The sequence below is a fragment of the Salarias fasciatus genome, chromosome 15, assembly GCF_902148845.1.
Source record: "Salarias fasciatus chromosome 15, fSalaFa1.1, whole genome shotgun sequence".
NCBI classification, from domain to species: Eukaryota; Metazoa; Chordata; class Actinopteri; order Blenniiformes; family Blenniidae; genus Salarias; species Salarias fasciatus.
In genome coordinates, this window is record NC_043759.1 from 11,657,434 (window position 1) to 11,672,618 (window position 15,185).

General features: G+C 39.9%; 1 protein-coding gene across 1 annotated transcript; it reads left to right on the plus strand.

Moving 5' to 3' along the window:
• Nucleotides 1–5,339: 5,339 nt before the first annotated feature.
• Nucleotides 5,340–14,397, plus strand: LOC115402407 (hydroperoxide isomerase ALOXE3-like). The gene is made up of 14 exons (XM_030110938.1): nucleotides 5,340–5,486; nucleotides 6,926–7,130; nucleotides 7,222–7,303; nucleotides 7,394–7,516; nucleotides 7,625–7,728; nucleotides 7,949–8,121; nucleotides 8,346–8,489; nucleotides 11,318–11,521; nucleotides 11,679–11,765; nucleotides 11,861–12,027; nucleotides 13,394–13,515; nucleotides 13,631–13,731; nucleotides 13,911–14,081; nucleotides 14,218–14,397. Exons 1-14 carry the CDS (start codon nucleotides 5,340–5,342, stop codon nucleotides 14,395–14,397), a joined length of 2,010 nt encoding a protein of 669 aa, XP_029966798.1.
• Nucleotides 14,398–15,185: the final 788 nt, after the last annotated feature.

Here is a 15,185-nt window from a genome sequence, read left to right on the forward strand (position 1 = left end):
AAATTAGACAAGACTTTCCAAGACTTTCCAGTTGGTGAATGGAGTGGGATAAAACCTTTTTGCTGTTTTTCCTGAAGGTATTTTATGTCACACAATTTTTTTTTAATCACAATTAAGTGGTTTCTGCAACTCTTAAAAGAAAATAAAGGTGGGATCTGCATGAATAAATGAAACTGACACAATATGAAAAGAAGAAGCTTTTTCATCTTCTACAAGACATAGCACATGATTCCAAATGATACATCCATTATAACAATAGATTATGAAAAAATGATACATTAATGATGTGGTTCAAGAAGCATTGCTTTATTCATTCATTTAAAGTTTACTTTAAACAATTGTTGTAAGAAATGTATTTTAATTGAATTTCATTCAATTCAATTAAGCTTTCTTTATATAGCTTCAAGTACAACATAATCATCAATGTCATGAATCACATGTTTTGTTTTGTTTTTCCCATTTATTGGTGTTTCTTACTGCTGGTTGCTTCAGATATTTACATTCAATCCATATAGTCTCTAGTTGTGTTTTCAGCATTTGCTTGGAGTGAATGGGAAATAAACTATTCAAAACTTATCAAAATAAGAGGTTCTTGATGTGTTATTGCTCATGTCGTCTTCACCTCCTGCTCCTGGAACCCCTCTTTTCAGTAGTTCAGATTTGAATGAATATTTGTTTTCCAAAGAGTACAGTGGAGTCGTGAAAATAAATACGGGTGTACATTTATTTATACAGCATTAATTATATCACAGGTATCGAAAGGGACATTTATAGAGGAAAACCCAAAAAATCCACATGAATGAGCTTATGCAATATATTCTCTTTGAGATGTTTTGGGCCATCATAACTTCTTTCCTCATTTTATCTCACTTCAGAAGCAGAAAATTACAGAACAAGCAGGTTTTCATGCAATGAAGAAAAGTTTTTGAGAATTTATTCAGTTTCATTTGATTTCATAGATAGATTTATTTCTCATCTGCATAACAATGGAATGTTTGCTAATAACATTCCAAACAGAAGGCATGCATAATGTGGCGAGTATAGAACCTAGAAGCTGAAGAGTCATCATTAACATGAAGTACATAAGTATAATCTGTATGATAAATATGACTGAAAGCAGCTTAGCGCTCTATCTTTTATACTTAGAATTTATTCTAGCCTCTGTAGTAAGATGGCATGATCAATCGCATCAAATGCAGCACTAAGATCTAACATGACAGGAACAGAGAGACTTAAGAAACTGAAAGTAACAATAAAGGTCCTCTCAAATGCGGCTCAGTAACATACTCCCTCCCGTTCAGCTTCTGCTTCACAGACGCTCCAACACAACAGCCCCAGTCTCATCAGAACAGAGGGGTATTTATCCACCGAGTTGTTTTCAGTTTCAATCATTTAGCCATATGCGCCCACAGCCTCGACCCAAATGTCAGTATTAGGTATAATGTCATGGTTACTGTTTTAGAGACATCTCTTTTTTAATTTAGTCACCAAAATAATAAATAGTTCATATTGACACCATTCTCAGCCAATATTTGATTACTGCATCAAAGACAAACATTTATGCTTTTTACTGATGGATGGGCAAACTGACAAGTGGTATGGAAGATGGCTGAATTATTATTTTTTATTTTTTTTAACCTGCAATCAACTGTGTTGAGCTGTGACCACTCTCTGCCTTCCTCTGTCTCTGGTTGCTCCAAGTGTTTAAATTATATTTTCATCCATCGATGAATGTCTTGTGAATACTTTCTGGATGTGCTGAGTCGTGTATTATGCTAAATCCTCAGGTCTGACTTTATGATTTGTACCATATGGACTATATAACAAAGACTCTTGCTGATGCGGTTACAGTCTGCCTGAGGATCTGAGGCCAACTGCTAAATTTTCAATAGAAAAGTTGTCGGTCTTCCAGTAGTCTTGATCACTGGTGTAGTTCTGGTTATACATGCATATATGACCCAGCATCCTCTTTTTTTGGGATTGAACTGGAAACAGACACATGACCGTCATCTGGACTGGAGCACAATCCTCCTGCAGATCTGTGCCGACCAGATCTGTTTCCACACGGTAGTCTGCTGCCACCTTGAGAATACTTCATTTGAGAAGCTCTGGAACTCTCTTCCTCTGGATTTAAAGTCTATCACTGCACTTAATGTTTTTAAATGTCATCTGAAAACGCACCTTTTTCATTTAGCGTTTGATGTTTAGCCCCTTTTAGTACTTTGTGTCTTAAAGTGTTTTTACTTATTTATTTTGTTTTACTCTGTTAAGCGCCTTGTGCTCCGTTTGGTAGTTGGAAGGCGCTTTAGAAATAAAATTTGATTGATTGATTGATTGAGAAGTAAAGGTATGTTTCATCAACCAAATAAAAAGAAGCGTTTTTATTTTGATGACTATGGCTTGATCATATCTTGTTTGTGCAGGTTTTGAAAACAAATATCTGAAGACTCTCCCTCTCCACGCGAGTCCTGTGGTGCAGAATAGATGCAGCCCATTTCAAGTCTCAGTCTTTGTTTTGGGTCCGTGGGTTACAAAGACACACCAGCTAAAGATCCTCCCCGTCTCTGGAGAACCTCGCTCCTCCTGGAGCCAGACCCTTTTAAACCCAGCCAGCTGCTAGAGAGAGGGAAATCACTGATTATTAGTCACAGCCGTTCCCTCTTACCTCTCTTCCCTGAGGTCCTGAAGAAGAGAAGAAGAGGACGATGTGGAAGACATGGACATTTCTGATTCATTTCTCCCACATGACTCAGCATTACTTTTATTACACTCTTTAACCAGGTAAAACCCTTGTTGAGATCCAAAATCTCTTTTTCAAGAGGGACCTGGCATGGCAGCAACAGGCAGTTAAAAAAGACAATAAACAAAATGCATTTACAGACAATACAAGAGAAAAAAGAAAAAGAAAAACCAGGAGGATTCCAGAGACAGCGGCTTGAGGTAAAATGATGGGCGCTCAAGAATTAAAACAGTTGCAGCATATGAGCCAGGAGACTCCACAGCAGCCTCAACAACAGCAACATCCTTCCCACAGAAATCTAAAGTGACAGTAAGGGTTAGCCCTATTCCACAAGTCCCCGCTTTCCTCCACTTTACCCAGTTTGGCCCTGGTTCTTGCGTGTTTCCATTACATTTTCATACCTCATACCAGGTACTTTCATGGTCCCTTCTCGGCTGAGGTTCCAAGTGGGCTGAGTGGGACAGAGAGGGTGACGCTGGTAGATGGTTGTCCAGAGTTAGATGGTTGATTGGCCAGCGTGTGGCCAGTAGCAGAGTCGTGACAGTGACTCCGATCACCATTGCCGGAAGAGCAAACCTGTGACTGGAAGCACACCAGTTGGAAACTTTCAATTTTCTGCTGCTGTTTATTTTCGTGGGGCATCCTTTGCAAAAGCCAGATAAAGAGCCCATGGAGTGGACAGGCAGGATGAGCGGCGCTGGGCTCTCATGGCAGCAGACACCGAGCAGCAAAATTTGGCAAAGTGATTGAGTTTACCACTCGTTGGCGCTTCTGTCCTGTGGCTGGGCAGACGTGCACGCTTGGGGTGAGAAGATGAGCCCTGGTTCATGCAGTTCTGGCTTGCTGAGAGATCTGGGTGACCCGCAACGTGAACCTTGAGCTTGTCGTGAGGATAAGTGGGGTCGGGAAGCCGAGCAGCTGGGGTCACTGTCTGTGCCAGCAGAGTAGGGTGTGAAGAAGCCAAGTTCATAGCCACGATGCTAACTGTGTGGCCGACTCGACTTGGAAAGCCATCTCTACCGCCTTGGACAGGGGTAGGCTGTCCGGCGCCATAAGCAGTTTTTCACGTAGTTTAGGATCAGCCATCTGCTCAGCTCACCGATCGTGAATAAACTCGTCTTCTAGATGGCTGGATTTGCATGAGCTTGCCAGACACCGGAGATCAGTGACATACGAACCCAAAGTGCTGTTGTCAGGCTGACATGAAGTCAGCTGTTGATTTTAAGCAGATTGGAGATCAGCCGCTTGGCACGGACAGCATGTCTGCAGCCATCTAGTTCATTTTATTTATTAGAACATGGAGTTCTGTAATAGTACAGCAAGTACACTATTTTACCATATTACTGTTAAATTGCAGCTTGTATTTTTCTAAAGGTTTTTAAAGTACTGCATGGGAGCAAATTGTTGGAGTGTCTGGCACACCCATTCCTCCCCTGTTCAGTTTTTCTTCTTTTGAGTACAACATGCTGAATGTTGTTGTACGACTAAAAGTTAAAATTTAAATTTTAAATGTGTTTATATATGAGTTTCTATTCAATATTACATGTATTTATGATAAAGAGAAATGGAGAGATAGTACAGAAGAGTAAATATAACACTACATATCCATCTGTGAATTGTTAATGAGTGTTAGATTTTGACTTTATTATAATTGATTTTTTCACAGCAACAGAGTAAATCATCAACACAGTGGTGTATAAAATTAATACTGGAGTTATCAGCCTTCAGTGTTAACCGTCAATAACAACGCAGTTTTGAAAAGCATAAGAATCAGAGATGATTTGTCACCACAGTAGAGCAACACTGCTGAGATTCACATAGACTCTCTCTATTGTCATTTAACCTGCAGTGTTGAACTTAACACTATACGTGCTGCCCAGATTAAGTTTTTCCTCAATTTTGAGTGAATTTTACTCTGAAATTTAGACACAATAGAAAGAGTTAATTTAACAGCAATTCTGATAAGGACCAAATACACTCAGAAATAGCATTAAATTTAACTCCAAGTGTTGCTTTAACACTGTGGGAACACTGTTGGAGACCACTGTTGTAGAATAAAGACAAATTTTGCCATGTATCCTCACCACCTGCCATGTTCAACATTTTGAATCCACCAGTCAGTTGTGACTTTTTTCTCCAGTCTTTAGTTTCTTCGTGTTACCTATCATCCCTGTATAAATCTTTGCGTGAAGGACTTATCAACCGCGAAAAGTGCTGAATACTTTGATTGTTGAAAACTGAAATGAGATATGAAGATAGTGCTATATTTGAACAAATTTATTAAAAAAAATAAGGCATAAAATTGTGCAAATGAGATGTGAAATGATACACCCATTTTCCCATTTTGAATATAATGCCATGTGATTTTTGGTTAAAAAAAAAAAAAAACTCAGGCATAACAATAAAAAACCAGTTAAATGGGCTAGATGTACCAGGATGTATTTATGAGTTTCTGTTCACACCCACAGCTGAAGAAACCTGCCTGGCATCACAGTCTTCAAACACACCTGCTCATCACAGCGTCAGCATCAGTCCTCTTTTCTTTCCAGAAGTATCTGTAGTCTGATTTCATTTCCTCACCAGTTTCCATCAAGTCGTCATGGCTGAATACAAACTCGAGGTGACCACAGGCAACATGAAGTACGCAGGTACGATGGACTACATTCACGCCACCTTGTTTGGAACAGAGGGGCAGAGCGAACGAACTGAGCTGGACAACTTTGGCTTTGACGCTCTCAGCGGGATGGTAGGTTACATTTTTTTCTTAAAAATCAAGAATATACAGTACGTAAATATGTAATATGAGTATGTTGAATAAGTGTTTGGATGCTATTGCATCAGTATTTCAGTATAAATTGTATTCAGCTTGTACTACATCATTTATGAGCTCTGACTAGAGATCATATTGGGGCTTTTTATATTCTGTGCTACCAAGCAAGCTTAAAGAAATGAATGACTTTTAACTACCGTATGTTTGAAGTAGAAGCACACTGTAAATTCTCTGCAAGTAAAGCATCACTATAATAACTTGAAGGTGGAGATTCACTGAACCAAACTTAATGCTTTGTTTGTTTATTTGTTTTTGTTTTGTTTTCCCATTTATTTTCTCAAACATTTACTCAGTCACAGTGTTTCCCTCTGGGGTTAAAATTCCACTGAATTTCACATGATCAAAGTTGTCCATCCCTTCATAGGATATTGCATCACTAAGATGGTGGTTTACAGGATTTCATAAATCCACAAAATAATTGATGGGTGAGCTGATGAGGGATGCCCCGGGACTCTCGTTCATATTTTCCCTGCTCCAGCGCTCAGGATTTAATTTGACGGTTTATTGTGAAACTCTGTAGAGGCACGATACCAGTCTGGTTGTGATAAACCAGTTTTGTTAAAGCAGGAAACATTAACCGGTCTTTAACAAAATATGCCATTACATGTAAGTGTACGTAACTGTAAACCACACGAAGCGCTGTACTTACAATTCCCAAAAAATCTAAATATACAGTAATAATAAAAATTTCAATCATGCTTTGTTGACTTTGTCTGACAGATAATTCCACTTTAATCATTGAGCTCACATTGCACAATGATGTTTCCCTGGAATGTATCATGTTGAAAGGTGTTCCTCGTCCACAGCTTCTGAGCATGTTAGTTTAGCTGGTGTCCAAAATATCACAAACATCAGTGAATATTACTCAAAATTATACTGCTTGAAAGAACATCAATTTTGATTAAAAAAAAAAAAAAAACTTTCATTGTCTCAAGGGACTGGGCTGTGTGGATAGAAGAGGTTACTTCACACGAAGCTGCGATTAACTCCCGCCCATACAACCCTGAGCTGGACAGCAGAGCAAAGGAGATGGTTGAATCTTGGTTTTGCAGATACAGCCTACATGCACTTTAAAACTCAAACTGCAGTTTGAGCATATACCTATGCTAATATATCTGCATAGGTATAGTTTTATAGATAAATGCTTATCGCTGTGCTTCAGTCTTCCCATTTCACACTTTATTAAAGTGAACAGCACTTTATCAGGTTTGGCACTGTTGAATAAATTGATATCAGGCTTGTTGGATCAGGGAGACATGTAAAATAAGAGGGTATCTCATCAGGGCACCAGTTGCAACAAACTCTATTAAGATATTGCTGTGATTTTTTGTTTTTCTTTCTTTGGTTACTTCCAGACAAGGACATACACCATAAAAACCACCACGTCTCTGGGGAAAGTTCTGCTGCTCAAAGTGGAAAAAGATCCTTTTTTCATTCTCTCTGAGGATGAGTGGTACTGCTCCAAAATAGTGGTGACCACCCCAGAAGGAGAAGCCATTCTGTTCCCCTGCTACAGATGGATCTCCAGGGGGGAACTGGTGGAGCTGAGAGGAGGGAAAGGTGAGCTTCAGACTGACCACATGGTTTGATATAGAATTTCTGACAGACAATCATTTTCATTTTTTAACTTTGTACTGTTTCTCCTCTCTAGCCATGAAAGTGTTTGAGGACGACTGCCCATTGCTGACTGACCACCGGACAAAAGAGTTAACCAGTAAAAAACGCTTGTACCAGTGAGTTTACAGTTGAGCAGTACACACATACAGCTGCAGTTTGTCTCAGAAGCTTTTCAGGACAGATTTGTGTGATTTCCAAATTTTCAGATGGGCGATTACAGATGAGAAAATACCACATCGAATCAATTACAGAGACATCGATGAGCTGCCGGCGGAGGTCCGGTTCTCTCTGTCCAAAGAACATGAAATACATTCTACAAGAAAACTCCTGTGAGTCAGTAATTAGAACATGACCTGTGCATTAAAACCTATTCTGAAGCATGACTATCAGTCCCTTTTTAATATATATATATTTGTTGGTGCTGTGTTCTTCCTCAGCGGCATTGAACTGCTGTTCAAAGGAATGGCTGAATCTACTGAACAATGGGAAAGCTTTGAAGACATCAAGGGAATCTTCTGCTGTTGGAAAACTCCAATGTCAGGTGATGTCAGGCTTATTATTCTCACTGCAAATACAAAGGCAATCTCATGCAGCCTCCTATAACCACTCACATTGATTGTGATGCTTTGCGAAAGCCAGTGGCTGTTCTTCTCTTATGAAAGTGAGATATTAAAAAAATTACTGAGAAAATTAATGTTGCCAAAATGACCACAATAACCAATTATAAAATTTATTTTCCTTTTTTTTTCCCCACCATCCAGAGTATGTTGCAGAGCACTGGAAGGCAGATGAGTTTTTCGGTTACCAGTTTCTGAATGGAACGAATCCCAGTGTAATCAAGAGGTGCTCTGAACTCCCCCCAAACTTTCCTGTCACAGAGGAGATGGTGAAGCCCTTCCTGCAGGAGGGAAGCTCTCTGAAAGAGGAAATGAAGGTATGAAAGATGAGCAGGTTTGAAGCTCTTTTTAGGATTATATTTATTCCCGAACACTGAATTTATTCATCTGTTTAAAAAAAAAAAAAAAAAAAAAAAAAACGGTGAACAAAAATTTTACAACATATAGTCAAAATGTTGTCTTTTGTAAATGACTGTTGTTCAGCTTTCAATACATCTCCTCACATTTGATGGACTTTCTCTGTGTTTTTACCAAATAACAGAAAGGCAATATATTCATCTGCGATCAGAAGATAATGGACAAGATACCCACGAGGGAGTATGAAGGGAAACAACTGCAGGCAGTTGCTGGCTTGTGTTTGTTCTACATGAACCCGGAAAACAAACTGATGCCCATTGCAATACAGGTATTTTACTGACAGAGCAAATGTAGATTTATAAAGTCCTCCCTCCGCCTCCCGCCACCTTACTTTAGATTTTTGTTTGTCATACTTTTGTTTTTGAGTCAACAGTTTTATTATGAAGCAGGTATAATTGTAATTTTGAAGAACAGTAATGTATGACATTGAAATAATTCAGGTAAAGAATGTATCATCTCAATGCAGCATGTGATGAATGTCATACACTAGCAGGATATCTAAAGCACACAGTGTCAGGTACAGGGCACAGTTAATTTTGGATGTGCCCAAGTGGATGTTCACTGACCTAATGTCAGTCTATTTCAGTGCAAGGTTCACAGAAGTTGTAATTTTTCAGGGTGTAACAAAAGAAAGTAAAATCAGAAGTCCAAGTTTCCACGTTCAATTTATTTGCTGTTTTGGCCATTTGAACAGACACTAAAGATCTTTGTGGCATTTGTATAAAAGTATTCACCACACTAAATCCAGACAAATAGACCCTGCTACTGTGTGATGTTGCAAGTATTAAAGGTGCATTGAGGAATTTGCACATTTTATGCGAAACAGCACCCCCTGCAGGCCTTGGGCGTAAGGCAGCTTAGTGAAAAACTCGTCCCTGTGGCTCGCGTGCACGGAAGAGGGGAACTCCGTCTTCGCTCGTTTAGTAGCGCTCAAGTAAGATTTAAGTTTCTTTTACCTGGTGGAGTCTGTGCTGGAGCTGTGGCAGTGCCAGAAGCCAGTCTTTTCTTACTTTCTGGAAGATCCTGCTCAGTTGTTGCTAGGGCTGAACGATATATCGTTATCATATCGATATCGGGATATGAACATTCAGGACATTAGTTTGTCAAAATCGACGATATCAAGATTTCCCCTACTTGTCCTGCATGTCAGCTCGCCCATGCACAGGTCAGGCCAGCCAACCACAAACCTCCTTTACTGGTTGACAGCTGATGGCAGCCAATGAGAAACATCAGAGGGAGGGGCAGGAGGGAGACGGAGACGCACACTGGCATGTGCTACACGGCGGAGAAAGCAAAACAACATGAGAGCTGAAGAGAGCACGGTTGCAGAATCTGCACAAACGAATTTGGTGGTAGTGGCAGTGAGTTCTCATAAAAACAACAGCTTTTTTTTGTTTTTTTTACATCCTTTTGTATTATCAGGTCGCGAAATTCCCTATAAAATGGCGGTGGGGACCAATTGAGATCGAATCTCCGCCGGTTTAGGCGCCATATAAGCAGGTCCTTACGCCTGTTGGCTTTTTTTTTATCATGAAATTGCGTCGCTTCTCTTTTAATGAATCAATCATAACCAACACGCCTCGTAACTCTGGGATTCCATTTTTACAGTCTTCTTCTCTGTGCTTCACGCTGCACTCTGCATCTAACAATCACAATGCGCCCTCTGCTGGATTGAAGGAGGTACTGCTTGGTTCAGGCGCTGCTGTGAACTACAAACTACTAATACTTCAGAACACGATGACAGCAATGGGTGTAAACAGTAGTAACTGTAAATATGCAAATCTGCCAAAACAGTTAATGATTTACTGCGATACTACAGTTCTCCACCCTTGAATGAGGAAGTCACAGCTGCAGGCATGGGCGCAAATACAAAACATCAATGAACATCAGTGAGAGAGGTCCTCCAGGGTCTGATACACAGACAACACCTGGTCAGATTAAGAACTGAATAGAATCAGAATCTACACTAACATTCACAGCCATCAGCAGGATCTTAGCTAAAATACTTTGTTTCAATTGGGAGCAACTACATTGTATGAAATGTGATTTGTGCTGGTATGGATTCTTGGGTTAATGTACCACCACCACCAAAGGAACTTGTCAAAGCTGGGATGCTTCAATCAGCAATTAGCAACATGCATACCTGCAGCAAAATTAATAAAAATTATTTTATAAATCTGCAACTTAGGGCGGGCCATATAGCATAAGAAGACATACCATCCCAGACACAGTGCAGCAAATAGATATAAACAGAACTAAACAAGTACAACAAAATACAACAGTTTAATTTAGAAATTATTGTTGGATCCTGTTTTTGATCAGCATTTTACGAAATTGAAAATTAAGGACCTGTTAAAACTTGTGAGGAACTGTTAAAAATTTCTGAGGACCTGCTGAAAAAACTTGGAGGGCCTGTTAAATTTTTGACGAATTTCATGCCCTGTATTATGATGTTTTTATTTTTCTTATTTTTCTGAAAAATGCTTAACTTTCACTGAATTCATTGTAGTATATCGTATCGATATCAAGATATCTGGCATGGATATCGAGATATGAAATTTTGCCCATATCGTTCAGCCCTAGTTGTTGCTCACTAAACATCTGGCGGAGTAATGGCGGACAAAGCGAAACCTAACCAGCCGGAGCGCGCATTACGTCATTCCTTTCAAATTCTCCCCAAAAAAATGCTGGTGCCGGACCGGCACTGCAACTTTCAAGTGACAATTTAGCGCTGTTAGAGGTACTTGCAATGAATATGTCAGGGCACATTGTACACATCATTAAAAATGTGGAACATATTTATGGTGGAAAATAAGTATTTTTAAGGTTGTAAAACTCCTTAATGCACCTTTAAGCTCTGAATTATCATACAAATAATTGGAAGCCACAAAAATCATCTCCTCATGAAGTTTTGCCAAGCTCCTTATGTGCAACAAGCACTGAGCCGATAGTGTTGTAACCCAACGGTCTGTCGGTGCACATTCTTCTTGTACCTTAACTCTGACACTACACCGTGACACTCTGCACCGTTGACATGAGACCTTTTACCCTTGTGAAGCACTTAATGCATTTTTCTGTACTACGTCTTTTTTTCAGTTGCACCAACAGCCCTCCGAGCAAAACCCCATCTTTCTTCCCAGCGACTCAGAGACAGACTGGCTGCTAGCCAAGATATTTGTCAAAAGTGCCGATGCAATGGCACATCAAGCAGTCTATCACCTCATGGGCACTCATTATTTGGCAGAAGCCTTTGCTGTTGCTGCTCTCCGCAACTTTCCTGTGATTCATCCACTCTACAAGGTACAATTATACAGCTTACGTATTTGAGATGATGATATAACTCATCATGAGAGGAAACTCCTTTGGGTCACAGGTGTCTTTGTGGTACAATTATGCAGAAACTTGTATCTTTGTCTGATTTGGACCTTTTGTTTTTGTCCCTCCTTGGTCCCTACAGCTCCTGATCCCGCACTTCCGGTACACTCTGCACATCAACACTCTGAGTCGTACCATCCTGTTCGGACCTAAAGGAGCTTTAAATACGGTATGAATTCATTAATGTATGTTGTAAAGATTAAAAATCCATAATATGACTAAAATAATAGGTTGGTTTTTGCATTTTTTTCTTGGTTAAATCAGAGTACACTTGGAAATGAGGGAATGACAGAGCTTATCCGGAGAGGTCTGTCTGAAATGACCTACAGCTCCCTCTGTCTGCCAGAGAACATCACTGCACGAGGACTGGAATCAGTTCCCAACTTTTACTACAGGGATGATGGACTGAAGCTGTGGAACATCATCAACAGGTCTCAATTATTACATTATAACTAGGGATGTTCAATTCAATACCACTTTTTTTCAGGCCGATACCAAGTACGAGTACTTCATCTTCAGTACTCACCTATACCGATACTCATACTGATACTTTTGATACATAAAATTTAAAATAATGCAATGACAGATCATTTTTGAAAAATGACTTTAGTTTCTTTAAAAAAAAGGCAGCACAGCCACTATGTTTAAGTCCAAAATAATAGTCTGAAAAATAAAACAAACAACTCTGAGTTTTACACTCCTTTAAATGAAATTAAGTGTAAGAGAAAACAATTTCTCTCAGTTTTAAGTTTTTTAAATGAACTGGAGTGCAAGATGTAAATAAACAACTCTAAATTACACACTTTTTTAAATGAACTTATTTTAACGTTTTATAAATGAACTAAAGTCCAAGATAAAACAGTTTTCTCTGAGTTTTACACTTTACATGAACTAAAGTTTTTTAATGTACTCATTTTAAGGATTTTTTTTTTTAAAATAAAGTCAAAGATAGAACAACCTCTGAGTTTTAAGAGTTGCTCTAAGAGTTGCTCGTGTTATTTGTACTGCTCTCAGATCGGTGCTCTTCAGTTTCTCGGTCTTCTGCAGAGTTTGCCGTCAAGTTGGCTGCAGGAGTTTTTTTTGCCGGCACAACAGTGTCAGCCTCTCGTCAGCCTCTCGTTCACATGCTTCGCTCTGAGGTGTTTCAACAAATTACTAGTGGTAAATGAACAAGATCGTGCACCTCCTTTGGTAATTTTAGCATTGCAGAGTTTGCATTCTGCAAAGCTCGGCTAGTTTTCGCTTATATAAAAGAATTTCCACACCGGCGAAGTTTTAGTGAGGCGAGCAGCCGTTCTCACGGATTCATTCCTGTTGCCTCTGCACTGGATGTGATGCATGGAGAAGTCAACCCGCTGCTGTGTAGCTCAGCGCCTGTCAGCGCCAACTCCCGGGAGGAGGACTTCGTCCTCTTTCATGTTTAACGGCAGCTTGCATCCCATTCAGTTGCACTACCGCCATCTGCTGGTGAGGAGGGCTTACTATGCGTGAGATTTTCTTGTCTTGAGTATTGGCGGCTGGCATCGGTAGCCTTCACAAGTACTCGATACTTTGAAATAAGGCCAGTATCAGCCCGATACTGATACCTGGTATCGGTACTCGCACATCCGTAATTATAATATTAAAAATGGTGCCACACTGCAAAGAGATTAACAGCGATGCAAATAGAGACAGCACCACTGGATATATCTAAAAATCCCTCTGTCACAATAAGATGATGTGCAGTTAGACAGTTTGGGAATGAAGAAGTTTGTAAAAGTTTTTGAATGATAATATGAATGGGTATGTTTTCACCAGTTTCGTGAGGAAAGTAGTGGAGCACTACTATCCCTCAGACAACGATGTGGTAAAAGACACCGAGCTGCAGAACTGGATCAGTGAGATATTCACACATGGCTTCCTGAAAAACAAACTTGCAGGCAAGTTCCACAAATGATCTGATTTTGTCAATGAAACTGTATAATATCACTGTGTTGTTGCTCAATTATTTCCTGCATACCATGACTGAATTAGCGACGACTGTGCTGCCAACAGGGTTTCCAACAACATTTGATACTGTTGAGGAAGTCGTCAAGTTCATCACCATGCTCATCTTCACAGTGACGGCTCAGCATGCGGCACTCAATAATGGACAGGTGGGACAACAGAGGAGCATCTGGAAGACCTGCTCCATACATTATCTTTTTATGTGAATTTGGTGTGATATTAGCTGGAATCCACATTCATTCTTATATGATTAAGTTTTCCTTGGAAAGCTTGTTAAAAAATAAATATTCACCCTGACACACTAACAAAGACTTAAACTATACTGCAGTTTGACTTCGTTTCCTGGATGCCCAATGGCTCGCTCCTGACACGCAGACCTCCTCCAACCACCAAGGGGCAGTCAAGCGTCGAGACAATTTTGGAGACTTTCCCAAACATTGGAGAAACTGTCAAGTTCGCAGCACAACTTGTGGTGCTCTCAGAGAAGTACTCTGACATGGTGAGTGTTGATGAACACACTCACAAAGTTGGCTGATAATGACAAATGCAGAATGCTGATGTGCTGGGGAAAAGAAAAAGCTGCAGTTTTGGCTGAACATGTGTGAAGTCTTTGTATTTATCTTATATCTTTACAGGTCCTCTTGGGTGCTTACACTGAGGAGTGGTTCCAGGAGCCAGACCTGAAGCAGATGATCAACGAATTTCAAGCAGATCTGTCCAACTTGACTGACATTATTACTGCAAGAAACAGTGAACTTGAACTGCCCTACACATATCTGAGCCCAACTGAGATAGAAAACAGTGTCACTATTTAAGATAGTTGGGAGGAGCCCGAATTACAAGTTTACACATGTCAGGTTTTTCTTTTGTTTTGGGGGTGTTTAATACTGAGCTATGTGTTCATTTAATTCAGATGTGACAAAATTTAAAGGGATTCAAACTCTATTACTGGTTGAATGCAAATCAAAAAATGCCTGAATCATGTTTCAGTAGAATATCTATCTCTCATCTACGCTTTTATTCTGTCAAGGATCGCAGGAGCGGATAACAGTTAATGTGAGCATCAAACTGTCAGTCATGTCCAGTAGGGTTGTCAACATTTACAATATTTGCTACACGTGTAACTGGGGCTTCAAACAGACTTGTAACCGGTTACACGAGACGTCAGAGATTTGTGATCTCTATCGCAGTTGCACAATATAACCACTAGAGGGCTGTGTCTCCATTGAAATACAGTATCTCATAATACCATTAAATCTAAGCCATTCCGGTAGTTACCAGAAAAAAAATTTTATTCTGTCATCAACCCCTGACACAGGCTGCATGTGGAGGGCCACCATTTCAGGTATTGAGATGCCGATATGTTCACTTCATGTTTTGTTCCATTTCTTTGATTTGTTGTATGAAAAATCCCTCATGCTCGCCTGTGAAACACCAGTGCCTCCCTCCAATTTGTTGGGTTTTTTTCCATGGGACCTGGTCTCTGTGGATCCCATACTGCTGTTGTGAACGAGCTTTGCCTGACATGACCTACACCCAACAGTATTTCCAGTTTGTCAGAAAAGCTGACACACAGTGTTCTGCCATCATATCCGCATTTCAA